Below are 27,282 nucleotides of genomic sequence, written 5' to 3' on the forward strand. Positions count from 1 at the left end.
CATGTTATTACATTTTTCTTTTGATTTCTTTTTAACTGATTTAAGAAGTGAAAACCATTCTTAGCTCCTGGTTCATACAAAAATAGGAGGTGGGTCACAGTTTATTCACCCTGGTCTAGAGTAATTGTTAGGGTTGGGAGAGTTACTCCTAATGTTTGGTGTAGGTAAACACCATGTTTCGTTTTCTTTTTATCTCCAGTGCTTAAATGATTGGGTGTAGTAGGTGCTCAGTAAATATTAGAATGAACAAATACAGGGAAAAGTCTTACTTCCCTCTCATAGATCAAAAGGGCACTGAGAGTATATAGGCTGTGTTTTTGTGTCTTCTACGCTGCCTTGAATGTAATAAGTGCTCCAAAATTATGTGTTGTGTAGGTGGATTTTTTTTTTTTTAGGTTTATGGTATGGGCCATAAGACAGATCACAAAGTCCTCTTGATGTTTATAAGTGTTGGAGCTAAAGAAATAAAAATTATTAAGATGTGGAGAATTGTTTAAATCGATCAAGTCCTTGCTGGTAGTTTCAACATTGTAGTACTTAGGCCAGTAGGAAGCATTCAGAGTTTGTACATTCTGATTGGAAGGAGGGTTGGACCAAAGCAGGCATTTATTTGTTCTGCATTTTGTGAAATTAGAAAAGCTCTGCTTACTTTGCAAGATTTTGATTTCTCCTCACTTTATTCTTAAATATGACTCATAGATAGAGTAAAATTATTTATGTGAATACCGAAATACTGCTAAGTTTTTGTTCCCTTTATTTTTTGGTTTTGGCTTTTAAAATTCTTTTGTAAGAATTATCAATATTTCCTTCTTGACTTAAGATTAAAGTTTGTCAATTTTAATTAAAAAATAAAAAATATGAACAATGCTAACATTTATAAAGAAGATTGTCCCTCAAAATGCTATATATCTTTAAATTCAAGAGGATGGTTCTTCCCAAGTGATTATTTTCATCCACATTGTCCCATATACTCTTTTTTTTTTTAACATCTTTATTGGAGTATAATTGCTTTACAATGGTGTGCAAGTTTCTGCTTTATAACAAAGTGAATCAGCTAGACATATACATATATCCCCATATCTCCTCCCTCTTGCATCCATATACTCTTTTACCCTAATACAGTACTTACCAAAATGAATTTTTAATTTATTTTTATTTGTTTTTCTCCTCCACTGGACTGTAAGCTAAGCGGCCTCTCTTGTTCATTGCTGTAGTGCAGGGCAGGGATTTCAAGAGTATTTGTCGAATGAATGCATATTTAGGTGCATGGAGAAAACTGTGGAAGCCTTTTAAAATTTACCATCCTATGATTTTGATTACTTTGTGTCTTAAAATCTTTACATTAGCTTATAAAGCTGAGAGAAGCTTATTCTGCTGATCCGAATTAACATGTTGAGCAGAAATGTTCTATTTAGAACAAGACTTTTATCCAAGATGGTATTACAAATATTTAGCCACTGCTAGGGAAGGGACCCCAGTCAGGACAGCACCTGTAAAACATACCTTTGCTGTATAGCTGATTCACTTTGTTATAAATCAGAAACTAACACACCATTGTAAAGCAATTATACTCCAATAAAGATGTAAAAAAAAAAAAAAAAAAGCATACCTGTGCTTTCTGCCTGAACATTAGCTCCTCGGGAACTGGCATAAAGCTTTGAGACTTCAGCCTTTTTAGGTGGTCAGATTTCACTGGGTCATACTCCTAGGAACTTCGGCAGCAGCCTAGCTGGGTTATTCCGGAACACAGCCAAGAGACCAGTATTTGCAACAGTTCGCTGCAGTGCAGCCTGAGCGCAGGATGGCAAGCGGGGTGTATGGTGACTTTTGTTCCCGGTGACCTCAGCCAGAGAGGGAGGTTGTGAGTTTGGTGAAGCTGGAGCTGAGGCGGGGGTCAGGGAGGGAGGTTAGAGTAAAAATGAGTCAGTGAGAGCAGAGTTAGGGGGCACCTGAACAGAACAGGTGGTGACATTGACCATCACTTTGGTTTTGAACTGGCGCAGGATTGGGAGGAAAGGGACAGACTTGGGGTGTGAGGCGGGGCAGCCGAGTTGACGAAGCCGATGAGGTCCCAGCTGGACCTGCCCTGGCCATTCCTGTCCCTCACCCAGAACCAGACTGTGGTCCGGTTTTGTGTTCAGAATACTCCAGGTATGTTATATTTGCTTTACCATCTAGATGGCCCCCAAAACATTTATATTTGCATTGTTTTTTTGTGGGAGTGCCATGTAAATTGTCCAGTGAAGTTAATGAGGTTACTATGTCCCGGGTCCTGTGCTCCGTGGGGAGGGGATACAGCAGTCAAATCTAACACCAGCCTCTGGGAAGGTCACTGTCCTATGGGCTGCAGAGCAGTAAATACTCCGATGAACGAAGTGTGCGTGGTTCAGGGAGTAGGGAAAGGAAGACTGAAATGCGAACCAGCTAAGGCTTTTCAGGACTCTCAAAACTACAGCCCCAGCTAATGTCTTCTGGGCAGTTAAACTCTGTGGAATCATGGAAATTAGAAGAGGTGACAAAGACACTTGAGGGACAAATGGCCCATTTGTATTAAAGAAAGAAAAGTAGATTCAGGGCAACTCTAAACTGATGTCTCATGACAATCCTAGGCAAATTCTAGAATTAAAAATTTTAGGGAGGGAGGGAGGGAGACGCAAGAGGGAGGAGATATGGGGATATATGTATATGTCTAGCTGATTCACTTTGTTATAAAGCAGAAACTAACACATGATTATAAAGCAATTACACTCCAATAAAGATGTTTAAAAAAAAAAAAGCAAAAATTTTATTTTTCAGTGGATAGAAAAGACACTGCGGGTTTACTAAGTGTAGGTTCTCACTGTGCATTTTGATAAGCTTTCTGGACAAGTGATCAGGATACAATCTTGTAATTTTTCCTGACTTCACCAAGGTGTTCAACACCATCTGAGAATCCCCCTGGGCCTCGGGTGGTAACGCATCGGTCTTGTGACAGAGTATGGACCACAGCTGACTGCAGCACTGGACCCACAGAGCGCTGATTTCATGGGTTGATGTCAGTTTTCAGGGCGTCCGGCCCAGTTCATGTCTCTTAAAGTAGCGTGTGGCACAGAGGTGAGGGCGGTTAGTCCCGGGAGGGAAAGAGACACCACGCAGGCAGCCTGGCCGGGAAGGTGGACTTTGACACATGGTTGCACACTTCTGCAAAATGAACTCCTTGCTGAGGGTAAGCTGGGACAGGCTTGAAGCAGTAGGTGTATTTTCCAGAAGGCCTAGTGTTTTGTTGTCTTGGGGTTGGGTTTTTTAATTGCTCGCGGTCTCAGAGGGTGCTGCCCGCTTGATGTGTCTGACAAGGAATCCCCTTGCACGTGAGTGTCATCGCGGCCAGGTGAGGGAGGGGAACGTCCCGCCCTGTGTAGGGTGGGCTGCATCCGGACTTGTGAGGCCTGCATATTGGGGGCGGGGTGGAGGCGGCGGGGTGTGGGGAGCGCCTTTCCGATGAGGCCCTGGGCTGAGGGTGTCGTGTTAGCCCGGTGGCGGGAGGGGTGAGCACCCTGGGACGCTGGCCCCCACGGAGCCCTCCCCGCGCCCCCGTCAGGAGGCTGCAGAGGAGCTAGGCTTGTACTCCCAGGTGAACGGGAGGCGCAGCTCAGGGCATTCGGCGGAAATGTCCAGCCAGCAGGTGGAGGTCTGTGGGTAGAACTTGCCTGGAGGAGACCGTTTCCCCTTTGGTTTGTCATAAGTTGGAGGCCAGAGGCAGAATTGGTGTTCTTTTCATTACTGCTGGGTTTAGGACTGACTCGATCCTCGATTTCTCTTATTTATTTATTTATATATTTATTTATTTATTTTATTTTAAAATCAGTTTAGTTTTGTTTTTATTTTTATATTTATCCAACCTTTTGTTTTGAAACTTTCAAACCTATTTAACAGCAAAAAGATTTGTACATTGAAAGGCTCATGTACTCTTCACCTGTATTTACCAACTGCTGGCAATTGGTCACGTTTGCTCTCTTTGTGTATCTTCCTTCTTTCCTTCCTTCCTTCCTTCCTTCCTTCCATCCCTCCCTTCCTTCCTTCCTTCCTTCCATCCCTCCCTTCCTTCCTTCCTTCCTTCCTCCCTCCCTTCCTCCCTCCTTTCCTTCCTTCCTACCTACCTTCCTACCTTCCGTCCTTTCCTTCCTTCCTTCCTAACTTCCTTCCTTCCTTCCTTCCTCCCTCCCTCCCTTCCTTCCTTCCTTCGTTCCTTCCTTCCTCTCTGTCTCTGTCTCTTTGGGACCTCTTTGAAGGTAACCTGTTAGTCATCATGACATTTTAACCGACTTAACTACTACTTCCTTCCCCATGCATCTCCTAAGGACACAGTAGGGTTCTCAAACCTAAGGAATGCAACACTGATACGGTATTATCTAACTGCACTCCCTGTTGAGATTCCTCTAAGAGTCTCCAGAAGCATCCCTAAAACTTGAAGTTTTGAAATTTTAAACTTTTTTTACTTATCCAGAATCCAATCATGAATTAACCTGGGAGATTTTAACGTTTCAGATTTTTAACCCTTAACCCTCTGGAGTATCTGATTCTTTAGGACTAGAATGGGCCTGGAAATCTGGATTTTACCAACTTTTTAGTGGGAAAAAATTCAAACCTTAAAGACAGTTATGAGAAAATTCGTTTAGATTCACCAGTTGTGTTGATGCCTTTGCCTTTTCTGTTGGTCTCTCTAGACACACACATACCATTTTATTTATTTATTCATTTTACTGCTGAACCACTTAATTAAATCATGATACTCTACCCCTGAATTCTTCAGCACATTTTTCCTAATTATCACACTCAGAAAGTTTAACACTACTCACAGCACTGTTAACTAAAGTCCGTAGTCAAATCTTCCTAATTTACTTCAATGGTACCCTTTAAACAGCCACCTCCACCTTTGAATTGTTGGTCTCTCTTTTATTTAAAGTTTTTTTTTATTATTAAAATAGATTTTCTCCCACAAAGTCTCATGAGTAAACCAGATGCCTTTCCTCTAAAATATGTTGCTTTTTGTGATATTCTGTAGCTCTTACGAGGTATGGATAAGGTGAAAATCACAGTAAAGAGACACTTTTTGATTTCTTCCTTTACAACAGACCGGTAATTTAAATGTGCAAGTCATGAGAAGTTGGGGGAAAACATGCCGATAAAAACACAAGTACACTGGTTTTTGAAAGAAGAGGTTGAAGTCTTGGCAGGGCTGTTGGGTGGCAGAAGCATTAGATTTATTCCATCCAGTCGAATTTGAGGGAAGCATAACTAGCTGGGAAACTTTTTGTGACTCATGGGAGCTAATGAAAATAGTCCTTAAAGTAATCAAAGTTATCTTGCTTTTCCTCTGTGATGTCTGCCACTAACAGACATTTAGTTGACATCCTGGACTTTGATTTCATGATTGTCCTTTTCACTGGCACAGTGTTTGAGCCAGTGACATGGCTTCTGTGGATGGTTGTGTCACAGGTCCAGTGACTGTGTAAAAGTGCTGAAGTAGACGTCACACTTCAGGATGTAAAGCATGGAAACCCTGTCAAGGTTCAACATTTTCCAATTTGGTGATATATTTAAAAAACATATAAAATTAATACATTTTTATGACATTTCAAGAACAGGCAAATCTAACCTACGGTGAAAAAAAAGCAGAACAGTGGGGCTGTCCCTGCATTTGGGGTTGGTGTGGAATGTGGATGGTAAGGGCCATGAGAGAACTTAGGGGTGGCCTTCGTGTTCTGTGTCTTGATAGGGATTTGGGTTACACAGTATATAGTTTTTTTTTTTTTTTTCAGATGGTAAAGGCCTTTATTTATTTATTTATTTTAAAATTTATTTATTTATTTATTTTTGGCCGTGTTGGGTCTTCGTTTTTCTATGCGAGGGCTTCCTCTAGTTGCGGCGAGCAGGGGCCACTCTTCATCGCGGTGCACGGGCCTCTCACTGTTGCGGCCTCTCTTGCTGCGGAGCACAGGCTCCAGACGCGCAGGCTCAGTAGTTGTGGCTCACGGGCCTAGTTGCTCCGCGGCATGTGGGATCTTCCCAGACCAGGGCTCGAACCCGTGTCCCCTGCATTGGCAGGCAGACTCTCAACCACTGTGCCACCAGAGAAGCCCCACAGTATATAGTTTTGTGGAAGCTCAGGGAACGTACACTTAAAATTAGGGCATTTCATTTTATGTAAATTGTATGTAAAAATGATAAATATTGGACTGTGGTTTATGATATAGAAGCTAAAGTACTTAGGGGAAGTGTGTTAATGTCTATAATTTATTTTGAAATGTGTTAGACATATGAAATGGATTAACGGATGGATACGGAGGGATGAATAGACATGCCATAAGCCAGATAAATAGAATGTTAATTGTAGCACGTGGTGATGCATACACGGATATCCTACGTAAAATTCTTTCACCTTTGTTGTGTGTTGGAAATTTTTGTAATAACATATTTTGAAAATATTCATTGTTTTTTGAATCCTATGAAATAGCCATTTTTGTGGGCTCCATATGGTCAAATACTGGCAGTTTTTCATGGGTCCGCCCACCTTTTGTGGCTGCTTTTTTTAGCAGGCTTTGCCTGGCAGGGTATCAGCATGAAGCTTCATTTTCCTCCAGTCACTGTGGTTAGTTGGACTAGATTGATCTCTGGGTAGCAGAGGCTCTTGACCATCTCTGGGACAGATTCCTTCATACCCTAGTCAGTCTGCATTTCTAAAAGTCTGTCTGCTTTAAGTAAGATCTCGTTTTCAATGCAGAATTTCTTGTCTGCCGTTGGCAGGAAGGCAGGAGGGCCTGCAGTGGGGAAGTGGTATTTGCGTTCTCTCCACGTGGTCTGCTTTGGGGCAGTGCCCTTCTTGCCTCTTCCAGGCTCTAGCTTGTCAGGAGCGCTAGGGAAGGGAGAGGGAGAGAGGGAAAGACCTCTGTCCCCTCACTGGCCCCTATCGGAGTCTCCTGCTGGTTGATAAGATCACCTGGCCCCAATTGCCCACAAGTGACAGGCACCGAAACGCTTCCTCTGTGAGTTCTTTGGAAGGCCTGGTGGGACCTTCCCAGAGGATACGATGTCTTCCAGCCCTCCTGGGCATCCGCTCCTGGCAGAGCGCCTCGCCCTCTCTTGCTCTTGGAAGTCACGTGCCCGGCAGTCCGCGCTTTTGGGCGAGGTGCTGGCGAGATGGTACAAACCCCTGTTCTCCCTTGCTGCCTTCTTCGGGCCAGGGGAAGCTCACACCTTGCCGGGGGTGCAGACTTCTTGGTAGCAGCTGCCTTTCCTCTGCAGCCGTTCCTCCCTGCTTTTCCCGGCTCCTGCTCAGCTCTGCTGAGGGTGGGCCAGTCCCCAGGGCTGCCATCACTTCAGACCAGCTGGCCACAAATTTGAAGGTCCTCACAACCACCCTCAGGCTTGATAATTCCTGGGAATGACTCACAATTCAGGAAAGTGCTCTATTCATCACTGCAGTTGCATTACAGTGAAAGGATACAAATTAGAACTAGCCAAAGGGCGAGACTCAGGACAAAGTAGGAAGGTCCCGAACACAAAGCTCCCGTCGTCCTCAGGGACATAAGTATTGCCTAATAAGCACGGAGTACTGCCAACTAGGGGAGCTCATCCGAGCCTTTGGTACCCAGAGGTATTTACTGGGGCTCCATCACATGCTGCGAGCATGGCTGCCGTTAAGCGATACAGCCACACAGCCGGTCCCAAAGCTTCATCGTAAATCACATTGTTAGACTGTCCAATGACCAAAAGACTGTCCAATGACCAAAGCCTCCAAGCAAACAAATCACTCCTGTCAGGCAGGACATGCCAGGGACCTCCAAGCAGGCAAGGGCAAAAGCCAGAGCTCTCTTTGGCTGAAGTTTAATTCTTCACTGTGCAATCCACAATTGCAGCTATTCTTGCTTTTTATTATTTTTTAAATCAGGTTCATTATTATTAATTTATTTAGTAAAGTGTTGTTGGCTGTCCCCAAAAATGTAGTGTGATGCATAATTGCATCAGCTTTGTGCCCTATAATTTTTTAAGACCCATATGTTTTGTAATTTACATGTGAATTTTCCCTATATTTTGTGCTACTGCTTTTATTTACTCCCTGCCTTCCCGCCCCATTTGCATCTATAGGGCACTTTGTTGTAAACGCTGAATTCTTTTGCCCTAGGAAGTGGGGACTCGTGGGGAAGGATGGAGACTGGTGGGGAACCCATCTTTTGCTGTCTAGATGGGTTAAGGTGGAAGTGGGACGCAGCAGCAAATTGGTGGTGGTCACACGTGATGGCTTTGTGACCTAGTCTCATTGCCTTGGAATTAGAGCTAAAAGGGTAGGCTAGGTTTTTCTGTTGTTTTTAGTTTTGAAAAAAAGAACTTTTCTTGTTGTTGTTGTTTTTTAACAGCTTTTCACCTCACCACCTCAGTTTCTGAATGGACACCACAACTTACCTTTTTGTTTTTTAAAATACATTTTTCCACTCCAGGTTCAGCAGGAGACTGTCTGAATTTCAATACCATGCTAATAGCCATCCACACAGATCAATGATTGACTAGGTTGGGGGTGTTTTTTCCTGTGAGACTAAGTCTTCTTTCTTTATTAAATTCTCTATAGAAAGAATAACGGAGTTTAAAGAACTATCTCATTAGGCCTGGCATGAGCTTTTGGAATTAACTCCCATTTCTATTATGTTTTTAGCTTCTTACCGGTGGAGTTTTGGCCCATCACAGATTCATAAGGTGGGGTTGATGGACCCGTGTTCCGACTCAGGTGTTCCCTTCTGCAGTGAATCAGAGGTGATACAGACAGAGGCACAAGCTAGGGCAGTGGTTCCCCAGCTTGGGGTTCCAAAGAATAATAAAGATTCCAAAAAATATCTGGAGGCTGATTTAGATAGCTGTTGCTAATGTTTCTCTTTCCCTTATTTATCCTGATTCGAATGGAAATGGCTTTCTCAATTTTGTTTTACTAAATTCTCAAACCCACGGCAGCCCCTTGTCACTCCTCCAGCCACTCATGCCTGTTCCACACAGGACCGTTCAGGAGAGGTGTTAGGAGCGTCAGGTGTCTGACTGTCGGACCTGATGAATGGGCTACAGCATCTCCTTCGCGCTCAGGCCTCCTTGTGTTCAAGCTGGGTGTCATTCACCCAAGATTGATCAATGAGGAATTTATCTGACAGAGCAATGAAGACTTGGTCATGGACCGATTTGGGTTCATCACCAGTATTTGGGAACCACTGGGCTTCTTTTTTGAAATATCTCATTCTTAATGATTTATAGGTCTTTTCCTCTTATGAATGAATTTTAGGATCATTAAATTCCTGGAGATGAGGAAACCTGAAGTGACCTGGCATTTGTTGGACCATTTTTTGTGTCCCTTTGCTCTCTTATTTCTGAAGTGTAGGCAGGAAGAGATTTGATTACGCATATAATATCAAGGACTTGAGAAAGAATTTACCTACTTACTTAACAGATAGCTGCAGGGCAAATGTACATTAATGAACAAGGCAGGTTCAGTCCCTGGCTTCATGAAACTTGCATTCTGGAGTTAGAAAGAATTTGAGAAATTAATTATTGTAGTTGTCTACCAATGAAAGAACACTATGAAGAAGTACATTCTACAATGAGAGAATATTAGAAGATGTTTCCATTTAAGCCAAGTGGGAGGAGATAGCTAGGCTGGGACCGCAGTGCTGCCATCCCAGGAAGAGGGAATGGCGTGTGCAGAGAGCCTGAGGCTGGAAAGAGCATGGTGAGTTTTTTGTGGCTGGAGTATAGACAGCTTGGGGAAAGGACACGAAACTAAAGCTGGAGTGCTAGACTGGGGCCGTGTTGAGTAAGGTCTTAAAGGCCACATTGTAGATTTTAATATTATCCTAAGAATACTGTAAAGCCATTGAGGGATTTTTAACAGGGTAGTGATACAGTCAGATTTAAGAAATTATTCTGGCTGCTGTGTGGGGCACTAAAGGTTATGTTAAGGTATTGTAGTCGTCTAGGAAATGATGCTAACTTGGATTTAGATGATCGTAGGAAAGAGGCAGAAATATGGGCCATTTGAGACAGTTTCCCACTTTTTCATGGCATGGCGCATACAAAAGAAATTTTTAAAAATATCATGCTGGGGTACGTATAGGCAAGGATGACCCAAGCAAGTACTGAGGAGAATTCAAATCTTGGCATAGCTGTAATCCATTGGCCTGTTGTAGAAACTCTGATTTGGGAGATGGGTGTTTGGGAAACAGGAGAGAATAAAGTCTAGGATGAATCCCAGGGTTTTGGTTTAAGCCGCTGGCTTGATGGAAGTGCTTATGAGATTTAGAACACTGGAGAGGAGGTGCGAAAGATGATGGGTCCAGTCGTGTATAAGCTGAGTTTGGGGTGTCCTTAAGTCACTCACATGGGATATTGAGTAGACAGGTATGTGAGCCTGAAGGAGAGAAAAAATTAAGCTATCTAGAAGGTGGTAGCTAAAATAAACTAGGGAAAGGCCATAGGACCAAGGCTTCTGGAATTTCCATGTTTAAAAGTCAGCTAGAGGAGGGTAGGCTAGCAAAGGAGATTGGGAATTAGAATTCCACAGAGGTCGAAGATGATTCTAGAGTAACGGAAGTCAAGGGAAGAGAATGTTTAAGAAGGAGGGAGAATTCTTCTGAGAGGACAAGTTAGATGAGGACTGAAAAATTTCGATTCGGTTTAGTGAGATGGATGTCATTGGTGTGACGTTGGCGCCGCTACACTGGAGGCCCGTGCAGAAGCCGGATTGCAGCCTCCGGGTTGTAAGGAGTGAATAGGGGGTTGGAGAGTGAAAGCAGTGACATGATGGCCCTGCTGAGAATTTCACCTGTGACAGGGAGGTGGAAGAGCAGGGGCTAGCTGTGGGGTTGAGGGAAGATGCTGTAAAGGCAGAGAGCTGGTGGAATGGGAGAGGGAAAAGATAGAGTATAAGGTGGCTGAGGAGGGAAGGGGCACGGAGGACTTCGGAGGGAAGCAGAGAGTGAATGCAGGTGAATTTCGGCTTGTAATGGTTGGTAGAGCACAGCCATTGGCAGACAGCTCCCGGCTGATGGCTCTGTCTTCTCTGTGACTAAGAACTATGGCATTTTTTTTTTTTTTTTGAGTTTGCAAAGATAGACTACTTTAGAGGCAGATAAGTTTGACATAGTCATTGTGGAATAGCTGTGTTTGTCAGGGGAGCCAATGATGGCAGATTGATACACAGTGAAAGGACAGAGCAGCAGGGAGCTTAGTGAGTCTGGGAGTGATTTAAATAACGAACTATGGACTCTTAAGGTGGATTTGGAAAGATGTGAAGGCAGGAGGGGAATGAAGAGGGGTGAGAAAAAAGGAGAAGCAAGAGACCTACAGGACCTAAGAAGAAATCGTTGAGTAAACAAGCTGGAACAATGGGAAAGTTGTGATCAGAGTGGATGTTTTCATTCTTTGCTTACGTATTCAATAGAACCTAAACCTTTGCCTGTAGAGGTAGTGTTCCTTCTACCTGGGAACAGCTGAGCTGGTGTGTTTAAGGAGATTTTACCCAATGTCTGCTGAGTTGTCTTTTGTTACTTCTGTAATACTGGCTGTTTAATGTTGGGTTTAGAATGGTAAAACATGCTCATGTTTGCTTTGGAGACTATATATAGATGAAAGGTTTTTAGTTTTTGTTTTAAAGAACTGTATTTTTGCTATCTCACGATATCCTGCAATCCTTATGATGCACCCAAACAAGCAGAGCTTTCTTAGCAGGATCTGTTAGGATGGTTGTGCTAGGAGAGCTGCAGAGATATTTCAGCAAGAACGAAGATGTGATTAGGAAGGTGAGTTAGGTTGGGTTTGTGGTAAGGTCCATGGTGAGAATGTAAGGACTAGTGGGGATATAGAATGGAAGGGAAAGAAGGTCACTGGATGGATGAAGAAATGAAGGAAAGAGAACCTGACATGTTGGCCACACAGCTGGACATGAAATCCTGTGGTTATGGCTGGAATTGAGGTGAAGAAGGTTTCACTGAGGGGAGAGGTTACTGCACACGGGTGATGACAGTGATGGGGCAGGTGGAGGGCAGTATAACTGGACAGCATGGACCTTGGGGGAACAGGGTTCTGTCGTTTTTTTCTTTTTTAGGTGGTAAGGAATGATGGTCTGGAACTTGGTAAAAGCAAGAGCTCCTTTCCCCTGCTCCAGACCCTGAGAATTAGGGATGGTTAGTGCAGGCAGTAGTGCAGTGATTCTCTTTCTGTGTGGTCCCTAGACCCGCAGCATCAGATTACCTGGGAGCTTATTGGAAATACACATTCTCTGGCCCCTCTGCAGACCTACAGAATCAAAAACTCTGCGGTGGGCTCAGCGTCTGTTTTGACCAGTCCTCCAGGTGACTCTAAAGTTTGAGCAGCACTTTTGATTGCGTGATTGGGTGAGCGGAGGAAGTCATCACTTCACTCCATGAGAACTCTGATGGGTTTCCACCTGGTCGGTTTTGGAGGCAGGGAGAGCGCTGGACTCCGTGGACATAGATCTTGACTCTTGTGGTCTCCAGTGGTGTCAGGTTGAGAGTAATAGTCTCAGAGCACATTGCAGAAGTTTGGTCTTTGCTTGGACCTAGGAGTTGGCTATTAGTTTCAGCAGCTACTACAAGGAATAGTTAATACTACTGTAGTTCTCTTTGCTAGGGTTTTAAAAACATGATTGCAATATGCAAATTTTATTTATTTAAAAGCTTTTATAAACAATTCCCATCATAAAAATGAATTGTTATTATAAGAAATAGTTACTTGCAAGTCAGGATTTCTTTTTCCTTAAGCACTGTGATGGATTAAATGTTATTTCAGAGAGATTCATTCATCCTAATCGCCCTATCCAGAATAACAGGTATGCCATTATTGCAAAATTGAGGAGGGAAGAGATTTGATTGAAATAACTGTAAAATTGTTGCAAAAAACAAAGGAGAAGGTTAACTCTGGGATACGTGAATATGTGTGATAAAGATTTGTGGAGGAGGAATAATTGGAGCTGCGTGGAAGGAGCCTCAGTGGTGAGGCATACCCATACTTAGTAGCTGTGATTCTTGTCTCAGTTCAGTGTTTGGCCCCAGACCCGGAATTTAGGGTGCAGCTGGCCTTGTACAGGCCCATAAAGGGAAAGAGGAAACCCTAGCAGCCCCTGCAGTCTTGGTGGCAGGCTAGGATCATGAAAAGAGCTGTGAATTGGAGATGAGGAGACTTATGCACGAGTCCAGATGGATTCAATCAAAATGTGTTGCATGCATGACTTCAACAAATATTTGCACACCTCGTTTGTGCCAAGACACTTTTTATAGGCAAGGAAATCGAGGCTCAGAAGTTTGATGACTTCCCTCAAATCAAAGGTAACGAAGCAGCTGGAATTGAATCCAGGTCTCTTAAGTCTGAAACAGGCTACCCGCCATGTAAGTGTGGTGGCTTGGTTTCCAGTGCTCCCAAGACGGGCCTCTTGTCACTTTCCCTCTCCCTCTGAAAACAACAAAAGAAGCTTCTGAAATATTTGTCTGGTAAATCTGTGTGCTGGTTGGTCATCTATCTTAAACCCCTGTCAACAGATGATTCATTATTCAACATTTTAGCAGGCACCGACTTCAGTGGGACAGATCCTTGAGGAAAGGAATGGCTCTTGGTCAGAACACCTAAGACCCTGGTCAGGTTTGATTAGTTGTCCCAGCTGCCCTGTTCACTCTGTCCCAGCTCTGAGCCATCACATATTGGTATCTTAGGTTGCTGACTCCTTTTCAGAACATTTAACTGTTTCATTTGCATGTGAAGCATTGTTTGACTGAAAAAATTAAGACTCATAAAGAACTTTGAAAGGTTGCTGCCTCACTCTGGATACAGTTTGTGCTAGATTAGTTTAGTGTAACTGATCAGAGCTCTGATGAATTCTGTGAGCTGCCAATCTTAAATCAGTGAAGAAATTGGGCTGGTTTTATTTCCCCAAAGAGAATATTTGGAGAGGGGACTGGAGGGAAGTTGAAGAAAATCAGAATGCGGTTGTGCAGTGGCTTTCCAGTTCCCTGAGATAGTGTTTCCTGGATGATACTCTTACTGATGAAGAGTTCCTTCTTTCCCTGTCTCCTCACTCCATGCTTTCTTCCCAGCTCTCTCTCTCTCCTTCTCTAGGGAAACTTTTTCTTTTTTGGGGGGGGGCCACGCCACTCGGCTTGCAGGATCTTAGTTCCCTGACCAGGGATCAAACCCGGGCCCCCACAGTGAAAGCACCAAGTCCTAACCACGGAATTCCCTAGGGAAAAAGCTTTTGATTGTTGCTTCAGTTTTGCTGTTGAGGGAATTAGTCTTGGGATGGTAATGCCTGTGAATCAGAATTCTAGAGCATTAATCCATTTCTTACCATTTAGGGTTCTGTTTCATTCAAACAAACTATGTAATGGACTTTTCATATAGGCGTTTGATTAGATTCCGAAGGATCAGTTCAAGCTGTTGCAGGGCCTGGGGCCCACATTTTATAGCAAGACTTGTTTCAGTTTTGAATGATTTGGTACTTGTGCTAAAACCATTCAAGACTGATTCCAAAAACACCCAAACTGGCAACGCATTTGTTCCATTTTTTTTTCAGCATGCCTGATATTTTTTTAGGGTTTGGAATTGGGGGATAGGACCAACCCAGAAAGGAATCCCAGCAGTGGGAGAAAGGCTGTCGGACTGTTAGCAGAGAGAGTGTTTCAGCCTGAGTGATTAGCAGTATTTGGCCATGAGGAAGAGGCCTCTAAAAATAACTGGTGAACAGAGCTTGCAGTCAGGTCCAATTTCAGTTCTAGAGGCCTTGCCCGAGGAGCCGTTGGCCAGTCCACAGCTCCGGTAACGAAGGGCCTGTGGTGTGCCTGATACCTGCTCATAGGGCTTTGGCTTTTTTTCTTCCATATATATTATTAATGGATTGAAGAAATCAAAATGGCAGAAGGTAAAGGTATATTTTTATTGTTTGGGTTAATAGTGACTTGGGATCTAGCCGACAATTTTTAGCTTGGTTTTCAGTTGTGCGCTGTTCAAATATTTTTGGCTAAGTGCTTTGACTGCATCTTCTACGTTTTCTATTTTGAACTTCTGGAGACCTCGATGTTTCAGAATAGTTTAATTTTTCATGGACTAATCTGTCTGTAATATGAATATTAAGTTTTAGTGTCTTAACTTAGAGTATCTTTTATTGTATCGTACTACCAGAGACCACATTTTACAAACTTCAGAAAAATAAACATGTGGTCTGTCTTGGTCTTAGACGTTAATTACAGTGAACTTAAAGAATTGTGTGCATTCAGATCTCATGTAAAGTTATAGGAAGTTTAAGGGCTTTATAAGTCCCTTCTTGTATTAATGAGCACACTTAGTTGGCTCAAGCAGAGACTTACCATATGTGGAAATGGACCTAATTTTTATGAAGCAGGCAATAAATGCAAAGAAAAGACATTGGGATTTTATTTTGTTTTTTAAATCAAATCATTAACCTTCAAGCGTTCTTTAATGATGTGTTGATTTACATTTTTGTATGTGTTTGTTTTTGCTTTTCTTTGTAAGTTAAGATTGTCTTTTCATTTAATTGAAGGGAAGCTATATTGGCTCATTATATTGAAAATGTATTTAAGAAAAATAAAATAGACATATTAAAGACTGCTTCCAACTCTCAGCTGCCCGAGCAGCCGCTGGAAGGATTCTATTATTAGTATAGAGAATATGAGTATCTCTGCTTTGAACACTGTTTTAAATAAATGGTTAGAATGGCTTACTTGACTTTTCTGGTAAAGTGGCTCACGGAGCTGTGAAGAAGAATATGAGATATCTATCGGACTTTTAGTTCTTTTAGAAGGCATTTCTCCTCTTCTGCATGGATTGCTTAACGTACATAGTGAGGCAAAGTCAGCTGTTACTTCTGACCCACTTTTAACAGTTCATGGCTCCTAAAGGGTGACATTTTGTAATGTAGAAAAATAATCAGTTTGATGAATTGCTTTTATGGTTTTTTAGAACTTTAAATGAGTAGAATTTGTGTATAAATATGAAATCACCAGCATAATGCTTACCCAATCCCATAAATGGTTATTTGTAATTCACTTAGTTGTACTTCCAGTTAAGTAACTGACTAGCGCTCAGGTGCTGGGGGTGCATCTTCTATCTTCCCTTTTCTAACCAAATAAATAAAATTTCCGATTGTCCCTAGCCCAGTCTTCATTTTGGGGGGACTCATTCCATTGATCACCATGGTAATTTTCTGTGTTTGGTAGTATGTGAGAGCGTTTTCTGATTTGATGGGTCAACGTGGAAAAAAAATGAATCACATAGTTCTTGCCATATTCTTAACCCTCATTAAAAAAAATCTTTTTGATTAATCCCTGGGGCTATATAGGTTGACTATGGAGCCAGAAATGAAATGAAAATTCTTAGATTTATTCTGATTTTAGAAAAGAGGGACAACTACTAGATGTTCTTCCAGAATATGTTTGGAACACAGTACTGGTTTCAGGTGTGCTTGGGGCGTTTTAAACTCTTTCGAAGAGTTTATCTTACTCTGCTTTTTTCACTTTAGTTGGACAGAAACTGATCTGCCCTATGGGACTAGGTACACCATATTTACAAAGTGACATATCAAGAGTGTGCTATTTAGTGTCAATTAAAAAGTTTCCCGTAGAAAAGATGTCTCAAGAAAGACTCTTTTTTAATTTTTTTTTATTTTTAATCAGTCATCAATCTTATACACATCACTTTATACATGTCAATCCCAATCGCCCATTCAGCACTCCTTTTTATAATTTACTGTTTTGTTCCTTTATAGAATTGGTAAATATTAACAGTAAAAAGATTAATACTACTGGAGTAACACCTCATTTATTTGACATTATAAAGGGATGGATAAAATAATGCTAATTCATGTTCTAGCTAAACAACATTTACTCTTTTTTTTTAACATTTACCTTTTAAGCGATAAATCCATTTAATAAAATACTTTGAATGAAAATCTTTCCAAAATTTATTGTACATTTCTTGCATTCTTAAACAGTTTTAAAACAATAGTTTAATGACAGAATTAATATGATATCATTATTACCTTGTGCTAAAGATTATTTTAATAGTTAAGGACTAGTCAGGGTTGCCAGTGAGCATCAATCATAAATGGCCTCCTGCCGCTCTTCAGGTTCTTGTGTCTACTCGTGCTGTATTCAAACATTTTATAGGCCTGCCCTCCATCAGCACTTGTTGCTTTAACTCCTTTGGGTGAGGCTGTCTCTAAAGTCTATTCTTTAGTTTTGTGCAGTGAGTTAGGAAACTTGATTGAAGTTGTTAGCATCATGTCTAAAATAAATGTGAATAGATTCTAGGTAAAGGTGTATTCTTTACTGTGTTTGGCTTTCTCTCTCTTTACCCTCCTAATCCCTTCTCTCTGTTTTGGTATATGCATTTATATAATTTTTTTTAAAACTCATTTCCACTTTTTACTTATATTTGGCGTTGCAGGTCAATAACTTAGACGAGTATTACGAATTAACTTGGATAAATGATACTTTCCTTTTGAGAATCTCAGGAATTTTCCCCCTCTGTTTCTGCTTTAAGAAAGAGATAGAGGGCTTCCTTGGTGGCGCAGTGGTTGAGAATCTGCCTGCCAATGCAGGGGACACGGGTTCGAGCCCTGGTCTGGGAAGATCCCACATGCCGCGGAGCGACTGGGCCCGTGAGCCACAACTGCTCAGCCTGCGTGTCTGGAGCCTGTGCTCCGCAACAAGAGAGGCCGTGATAGTGAGAGGCCCGCGCACCGCTGTGAAGAGTGGCCCCCGCTCGCTGCAACTAGAGAAAGCCCTAGCACAGAAACGAAGACCCAACACAGCCAAAAATAAATAAATAAATAAATAAATAAATAAATAAATAAATAAATAAGGGAAATTTAAAAAAAGAAAAAAAAAAGAAAGAGATAGAAATGGAGAAAGAATTGGACTTGGAATTCAAATTATTATTTTGTTTTATTAGCTATTTCTTTATAAGCTTATTTCAAATAGCATCGTCTGAAGTGTACTTTTATTGAGGTACACATTTTGAAAACTTAATTATTGAGTAAAAAACTGAGTCATGTCTGGCACATATGTGCTGAATAAAATACATTAAATGAATGAATAAAATGTTGAACTATATTTGGCCTTATTATTTTCTAGTTAATCAGGAACAGTACAAGAGACTGGTATCAGTTACAAAATGTCCAAGAGGAGATAAGACAAGAACCCAGTTTTCCTGCCATTTTAGCACTGATTTTAAGTAGAAAGTTTAAGTTTGATTCTTAGATAATAAGTAGCCAAGGGAGGAACATCCTTAGTCACTATTATAGTTCCATATTTAGAAGGCATTATTCTTTTTATAGTTAGTATTCTATACAAATGGGTAATGTGCATATATTGGTTTGTTGTATAGAAATAAAGGTTTTTTTAAATACTGTCTTAAAAAATGTCTTCATGTTTGTAGAAGTTCAATAAATTAAACACACAACACTGTTACTGAATCTGTGGTGCTCCCCTTCCCACAGAAGCTATTTCTTTTCTTTTTAAAAATTATAGTGGTGCTTTATTTTATATTGTTCTTCGTATAACTTCTATCCTTAAGGCACATAAAATTTTGGAAATCATCATTTTCCCTCACCAGCTTTGCAGAAATTTTCACCCAGTCTCCACTCTGGTGACTATGTTCAGATAATAAAACAGTGGAGCCTATTTTAAGTGGATTTAATAAGTAACATTGTGATCTGTGCCCAGCAGGTATTTTTTTAAATGTATAAGTTATGTTTTTATATAGCCAGCTTTTAGGAGACTTTTAATAGATCATGTGAGGAAAAAGAAAAAAGAAACAAATTAGATGGCCGGATGTTATTTGGTAAAGCGTACTTTTGTAAATTCAGCACGTGATTATTTATAAATCTGGCCCTTATTGATGGGTTTGTTAATATTTAAAGAACACTAGAAAAGGAGATTGACTTTTTCTTTAAGAAGGAATTTTGTTTGATTTAGTTCATCAATTTATATACTTAAATATAGATATATAAATAAATATGTGTATGTTTGAGTGTGTATATCCACAAGCATGACGTACACACTAAGACTGATTCAGTTTTTATGACCCCTTTTGAAAAGTTGATCTAGTGGTTGGTTTAAAAAATCTGTATATCTTTTTAACAAGAATAATTGATAGCATGTTGTTGATTTAAGCCACTGGAAAATTACTACCAGTATTCCCTAATTAGAACTGGATTTAGGAATCAGGAAGCAGGTTGTAGATGAGAGCTAGTGAGGTATCTGAAATCATGTAATTTGGCCCATTCATATTTCATATGGAGCAAGGAATTCAGGACCATAGAAGTCAGGGCTTATTCCTGGCTCGACCCACCGTATGCTGGTGGCTTTGGGTGAACCATTTTATCTTTTTTCTATAAAACAGAGATGATTATTCCTGTCCTTACCCCCAGTGTTGTAGTGGACACTTGGAAATATTTGGGGGTGTTTTTGTTTGTCATAATCACTGGGAGCTACTTACCTGTGGGACCAGAGGAAAGCAGGAATGCCAGCTGCCCTGCAGTGTGAGGAACAGTCACACAGGACGAAGAATTGTCCTGTTTAAACCCAGAAACACCCTCTTGAGAAACACTGACGGGACCCTTGTGAGAATCGCGTGCACGTAGAGGAGGTAACATGCTCCAGCAACGGAAGATAGCATCCTACTTTCCTACTTGCTTGATAAATTTTTCCTTTTCCCAAAGGGCATGTTGAGATATGACATATTCTTCTAATTTATTTATTAATATTTAATATTTATCATATTCCTTTTTAAGAGAAATTTGAGTTTTATGGTCCTTTTAAGGACAGTGTTGACCATTTTCTCTTAGTATGACTTGACTATCATTATTTTTGTTTATTTTTGGCTGTATGAGTATTTCCAGAAGAGTATAAAGTATATTAAACATATCAAATGTTTGATATATGACACTTCTGGTGGACAGCACTTTACAAAACTGTATCCTACGTCGAGACCGATTATGAAAACCTTTCCCTTTTTCCCGGGGTCCCAGTGGATCTTGTAGAGGAGGACTGAATTGCACTGTTTGGCTTCTCTTCTTCCCTGACCTCTGTTTCCTATGAATAGTTTCCTTCCTTCATCTCTGTCTCTCTGGCTAAGAATATGAAGCGTTTTGGGGGGAGCTTCTTCTATGGCAGTTACGGTTTTCAGGATTCTACAGAAACTAAATGCGACAGAAAAAATAGGCTTTGGCTACATTTGTGATCTCTTTAAGTTGTTAATATGCTCTGAACTTTGAAGGAGGTTATATTTAGGTCGTTCAGATGAAGAACTTGGAAGGAATACAGATATCAATTTTTATTTTAAAAAAATCACTAGCCCATTAGTAGTTTATTTCTTTCGTTACTTAGAAGTTAGGGTCATACACATGTGGTATTGAGGCTAAGCATAGTCTTTTCCATTTTTAAAATCTTTATTTTGTGTAACATAATTTAAGAATTTAAGTGAAAACTATTGATAGTTTTGAAGTGATTTACCATTGGAAGTACTCTCAAATTCCTGGAGAAATATTTCAGTGAAAAGAGGTTCAATAAAGTGTTTTCTTCTTATATAATGACATTGTCCGTCTGTTTTATTTTTTTAACAGAGACAAAGCATGGAGGACACAAGAATGGGAGGAAAGGAGGACTTTCTGGAAGTTCGTTTTTCACGTGGTTTATGGTCATTGCATTGCTTGGAGTCTGGACATCGGTAGCTGTGGTCTGGTTTGATCTTGTTGATTATGAGGAAGTGCTAGGTAAGGATTTTCATATTGTTTCTTATTGGTACTGTCAATTCTGTAGCCTCTCACTGGTTCTCAGTAGGGAAGAAACAAAAGGGGATGTTATCAGGGTTACCATGCTGTGATACTTTCAACTTCTTTGAACGTGATCTGTCATAGAAAAAAATAGGCTTTATATTGTCTATATATCACACCAAAAAGTTTTAACAGTACGTACTCTCGCGACATGCAGTACTCTGTAATTTCTATTCTATTTTGTTGTATTATGAATTTTTAAAATACTGGTCAGGAGCCACTGAATTTATTTAAGGACCCATGAATGGATCGTAAACACAATTTGCAAGACCCTGCCTTAAAGAGAGCATTTCCAAGCACATGCCTCTGTGTCCTTGTTGGAACTGTTGTGTGTGGATGTGAGTGTGTGTGTGTGCGTGCATGGGCATGTGTAGGTGTGGCCTGTAGGATGTTCTGAGGAAGTTGCTGTGTTACTTCTGATAGTTGTCTTCCTTTCCTCTCCATTTCCTTTTCTCTCCCCATAATCACTGCAATTTTTCACGTTTTTTTACATTAATGATTCTTTATAATTTTTGGAGTCATACTTTTTTTTTTGTTTCACCTGACCAAGTCTCTTTTTGTAATTGAGATAAAATTCAATATTGTAAATATGTAAAAATGTACAGTTCACTGTTTTTTAACATATAATTTTGTGCTGTCATCATTATTAATTTCAGAATATTTCCATCCCCCTCTTCTTGTCTCCTGGCAAGCACTAATACACTCGGTGAATTTGCCTATTCTGGACATTTCATGTAAATGGAATCATACAATACGTGGCCCTTTGTGTCTGTTGTTTTGCACTTAGTGTAACGTTTTCAAGGTTTGGTACTTGCTCCATTTTATGGATGAATTATGTTCCATTGTATAGATTCACCACATTTTGCTCATCCTTTCATCATTGATGGACATAGGGGTTATTTCCACGTTTTGGCTGTTGTGAGTAAATGGCCTTCCTTTCTAATAATCCAGTGAAAGATGTGGACCTTTTCACTGAAAAAAATGCACACACACTGTACATTCTCTATATGTACAGTGTCGCAGAGAAAATCCCCTCCCTTCCATAGACCGTTCTGCACTTTTGCTTTACTTATTAGATTATAGCCAGCCATCTTTCTGGGGGGAAAGGCAAAGAATAACAAAACACACATGTAATCTGCCTTTTGTTAAAGCTTCTTATTTTTACTATTGTACTTCGAGGAAAGTGTCTCTGAGTAGATTGATAAGAGTGATAGAGGAAGAGTTTTAGTTTGGAGATGAACTTCTGAGTAGATCTGTGCTTTTGTTAACTTATGTTGGTGATGTTGCAAAGCAAAGTCTATTAGACAAAAGAAGAGATTTAAAAGATGTGTGCATTTAAGCTCAAGTAACAATTTTCGTGTTTTTGTATGCATGCAGCCAAAGCAAAGGACTTCCGTTATAACTTATCAGAGGTACTTCAAGGTAGGCTATTGGAGATGCATTTTAAGTCTACTTGTGTTAGTCTCTAAAACCTCACCCTTGGTCTACTATTTTAGTTATCACCTGCATCAGAGAATGTACGTGGTAGGACCAATTTTCCCTCTTAAATTTGTGAGAAAGTATAGTATTTTCTATCTTTTTATTGTTATTTGAACTCTGTGCTCTACGTAGCCTCAACTGCAGACCAGCGCTTTTCACTTATATTTTCTTAGCTATAGAAATGATAACTTCCTTATCTCTACATTATTATTGTTACTGTCATTTTCAATGTGTATGTGCTTTGTCAATCAGACTTCTACATAGCAGGTTAACAATATTTTCCTAAGTGGAACAAGGGCTGTGGGAGGGTCTAGGTTGGTCATAGCAACTCTACTCCCAAAGCTCTTCCTGCTGTTGTGCAACGTTTTAACTTCCTTTTTTTTAACATCTTTATTGGAGTTAACTTAGTTTTTATTAAAAAATGATGGCAGTAAGGGGGGAAAGTGGCGGGGGGTGGTGGTGGTGGGATGAACTGGGAGATTGGAATTGACATATATACACTAGTATGTATAAAATAGATAACTAATAAGAATCTGCTGTATAAAAAAATAAATAAAATTCTATAATTCAAAAAAATAAGTAAAAATAAAAGCATTGCTTAAACAAACAAACAAACAAAAATGGTGGCAGTGCTGCCGACTGGTGTTTTAGTACTGATGCTGTATTTGTAAATGTGGTTTAAGTATTGCTATTTAAAATATTGTTGTTTAAAATATGTTAAATTAATAAGTCTCTTCACAGCCATTGCCCAATGATGAATTATGAACTGTGTTGATTTTAGGATGTTTTTAGGGAACTGAATGTATTTGACTTATATTTGAAATGCTGAACCAGTGCTCTGAGATGATAAAGTTAAAATACACATTTACTATTCTTGAAGGAGGAAGTCTCTGCTAGTATTGTCTTCTCAGCGTGTCTGTTCTAAGCCTTATTTTTTTTCTTAGTAGTAGGTGGCCAGTGCTAATTACATTTTTAAGCAGGATAAGTGTAAGTTTTTCTTTGTAGTTTCAAAAAGCCAGTTTTACATACTTTATTTCCAGAAGTCTGTTTTTAAAGGTTGATTCATGATGCTTCTACCATAAATCATTATTATGAAACGTAAAATTAATCATCCTCTTATTTTTAGTGCTTATACTCGATGTTAATTATATATGGTCTTTATTTGAGGCTCAGTGGGTGTTCTTTTGTTTTGAGTATTAATGGTGTGAGGAACTTCTGTACTTTAGAAACATTAAATTTCATGTAACTGTTAGAAATGGATCTGTATTATTCCTTATATATGTTGAAAATTTTACCTAAAAGATTTTTAGCAGTAAAGTTAAAAAAAACTATTCTGAAATGATTAAATCTCAGGGTATTGTTAAGCCCTTAAAGAAAATATTATCTGAGTTATATTTCTTAGATTTGTTAGGTGAATATTTCCTCAATCTCTAAGTGAACTGCCTTCATTTTTAAGTGAGATTATCATTGGCACGGCTTTTAAGGATGAAAGGAGCAAAGAGTTGCATTGATTGGTTGCATTAATGGCCGATATGCAGGACTGTAAGAAATAGAAACACCTTATTAAATTTGTTTTTCCTTTTGTTCCCATATCCGTCTTTCCTTCCCCTCTTGTAGGAAAACTGGGAATCTATGATGCTGATGGTGATGGAGATTTTGATGTAGATGATGCCAAAGTTTTATTAGGCAAGTACACATTTTTTTTTTTTTTAATTAGTGGTGCTAAAATGTTGGAAGCAAAATAATATCGGGTTGACCAAATGAACCTTTTGGCCAACCCAATATTTTAGCCTTAGTAATGTTTGTGTCAGTCATTTCCATTTTATGAAAGATATTTTCCCACTTAAATCATTTATTTCATTCTTGTTGGGATGTTGAATGGCTTAACTATTTTTCTATAAACTCTCACATTTCAACTTACTGTTACAAATGGATAAGTATATAGCTCCTGCACAGATATTATAAGTAATATAATTTCATATGTGTTTTTAGATTTAAAGCACTTTATATTCTGAACTTAACATTTGAACATGTAGATAATGTCCTAGTCTGTTTTCACATATGGTAATGGCGAGCATTCTTTAGCATCATTTGACATAATTCAACGTCCATTTGAAAATGTAAATTTCTGAAGGCTTACATAAATTCATTCTGAAATAAAATAGTGGTAGTAAACATCTTATAATGTCCTACGACTATTTGAAAGGTAACATTAAAATATAAACTAGTAGTCTTTGGCCAGGTTTCTTGATTTTTTTAAGTCTTGGACCCTTCTCTTTTATCACCAGAATTACCTGTCTTTAACATTGAGATTTTTTTTATAATAGATAAAGATGTGATATTCCTTCATTTAATTTTAAAATACTCTCATACTAGAAAGGATGGTGCTAATTTTAATATGCAAATTTTATATAATCTGGCCTGGTGAGATATGTATTTCTGCTTGTTAAACAGCATCCTTTCCTTTGTTTTAGTATGTAGTGTAATATGCATTAAAACATTTTATACTAAAGTCTTTAGAAAAATAACAAATATGGCAAGGTTTACATACTAAGCTTAATAGAATAATGGCACAAATTCTTCCTAGACACACAATTTTGTGTATATTTTATGGATATGAAAAAAATGGGAGGTACATCTGTGTTGAAATGTAATAAAACTTCTTAATTTTGACGTTGTTTTCTTGTTACTGCTCAGTGAGAATTATATTTGCTACTTAACAGTGAAAGCTTCCTATACCCATGAAATTTCTTTTCCTGTCTTAACCGTAATAGAATTTTCTATATAATTTTGTCATTATATATCTAAATTTGGGTTTCTATAAATATGGTAAGTTCTCAGAAGACTATAATCCTAGGCATGCGTAAGAAAGAAAATTATATAGACCTTATTTCAGAATGATGCTAATTTGCTTGCCTATAAATGGTTTATTACTTCATTTTGTTACTTTTCTTTAAATGACAGATTCTGAATAGCAAAGCTTTTTGTTTAAAAAATAACTTCATGTGAGCCATTTCCTCATTTTTAGAAATAATATTACTTATCTACTGTATTTTGTTGATTTTTTTAAGGGGGGAGGTGCTTAAAATCAGCTATCTGGTCTGTCAGGAAACGTCAACTATTAAAAATTAAAACATGTTATTTCTTCTACAGCACACATTGATTTCTATTGCAAACTTACATGAATAACTTGATTTTTAGTATTTTAGATTTCAAAAATTTATTCCCCTTAATATTTTTAAGCAACCGTTAAGAGTTTAATTAAATGTAATTTAGAACATCGCCATTTGCGGGTAGCCACATATGTGGTATGGGCAAATGGTAACTTGTTCCTTTTGCAAGAATCATATACTTGGAGACAGAACTCAGTTGGTGAATCTGAGTGTTCATTTGGTAATTTGACTATTAAATGCACAAAGGCTAAGATAAACTATTTTACTGTGTGTATGTACAAATTCGCAGTTGGCTTGTGGCTTTGGTAAAGATGAAAGAAACTAATGTAAGCTGTTTGTCCTCTGACCTTATTCTGTAGTGTTTGAATTCTCTGCATGAAATACAACCTTGATAGGAATTGAATTTTATGACTAAGGTTCTTTTCTACTTCGTGAGGTTATTGTAGCCTAGTTGTGCCTCTATTACTGGTGGATGGTTGCAAGAACCAGGTGAAATTCTGGCCTTGCTGGGCTCTGTATGTTCAGGGAGAGATTACGGGGGAGCAGATTCAGTGAGAGTGTAACCCAAAAGGAGCCAGCTCTCTGGGGGTACGTTCTCATTGGAGAAGCAGCTCAAGGGTAAGGACTTTGGATTAAGGCAGAGGGAATCCCTGGGGAGGGATGAAAGTAGAAAGTCAGAGATTGGGTGAGAGCTTGGCATGGCAGGTGTGGTAATAGTTATGCTGAACTTCCATAGGTTTGGATTTATCTCATTAGTATTTCTTTCTGGAGTCTTAAATTTGCATATATCTAAATTTGATCAGTTTGAGGAAATGTACACATTCATGTTTACATTTCTTTTACATTTCAAAGTTTGCTTTTATGAACTATAAAGAGAATGAAATATGTGAGTAAATCCAGATCGATAGCCATCATTAATTTTATTATTTCTGGCCATGGCCCTTACATATACTTTGAAAATATTCTAAGCCTGGTCTTGTTTACATTCCTTCCTACTTTTGTGGCCAAATTATCTAAAATAAAATGTCTTTGATTTTGGTTTGGATGATTGAAAGCTACATTGTCTCATAATGTATTCTTTGAAAACTTGTTTCCCAAATAAATCAATAGGAAAGAGGACTAAATTCTGAGTAACATTTTCTTAGAGTAACACCACCTGTGGATTACATAGTTATCCTTTTGCCCTGTGACTGGCACCTAGCTGGCACCAGCTATGGCCAGAGAACAAAAGGGAAGGCAATCCCTAGAGCCTTGACAAACGTTTGTAGACTTGACAGATGCCTGAGTGAGCAGGAGGGAAGGGAGGGCTGGATCTTGCCCAAAGGCAGGCACATGCTGCTCTTTGGTTCAGGCCTTCTTTTAGAGGTTAAGGAATTATAAATCCAGAACATATTTTCTTTTTCTCTTTGGACTAGTACTTTTGTCTTAAGAACCACAAAAATGTTGCATAGTTGGGTAATTAGTTTTGCTCAAATACTTTTGCATATTTGTTGCATACTTCATCCTGTCATGCTGAAGGGTGGTAAAGTTTTATATTTTATATTCAATACTTGGAAGTACTTGTATTGGAAAATGGAGAAAAAGAAAAATGTTTATTCTAAATATACAGCTCTAGAGTTTTTGGACAAGAAGAAGAAATAGTGTTATTCCCACAGGGGCTTGGGTGGGAATACAGATCTCCGTTCATAGCACTTGTCAACTGTTCAATTCAGTGAAGAAACATGCTGGGTTGGTCAAAAAATAATTTAAATACCGACT

The 27,282-nt window shown here is 39.3% G+C and overlaps 1 protein-coding gene across 1 annotated transcript in view; it reads left to right on the forward strand.

The window, feature by feature from the left end:
- The window catches only part of ASPH (aspartate beta-hydroxylase), a 220,265-nt gene that overhangs the window by 15,832 nt on the left and 177,151 nt on the right, over positions 1 to 27,282 (forward strand). The window contains 2 exon segments of the mRNA XM_036830432.1: positions 20,663 to 20,812; positions 23,969 to 24,037. Of these exon segments, the coding sequence (XP_036686327.1) occupies positions 20,663 to 20,812; positions 23,969 to 24,037 (219 nt within the window).

This window comes from Balaenoptera musculus, chromosome 17, assembly GCF_009873245.2.
Source record: "Balaenoptera musculus isolate JJ_BM4_2016_0621 chromosome 17, mBalMus1.pri.v3, whole genome shotgun sequence".
NCBI classification, from domain to species: Eukaryota; Metazoa; Chordata; class Mammalia; order Artiodactyla; family Balaenopteridae; genus Balaenoptera; species Balaenoptera musculus.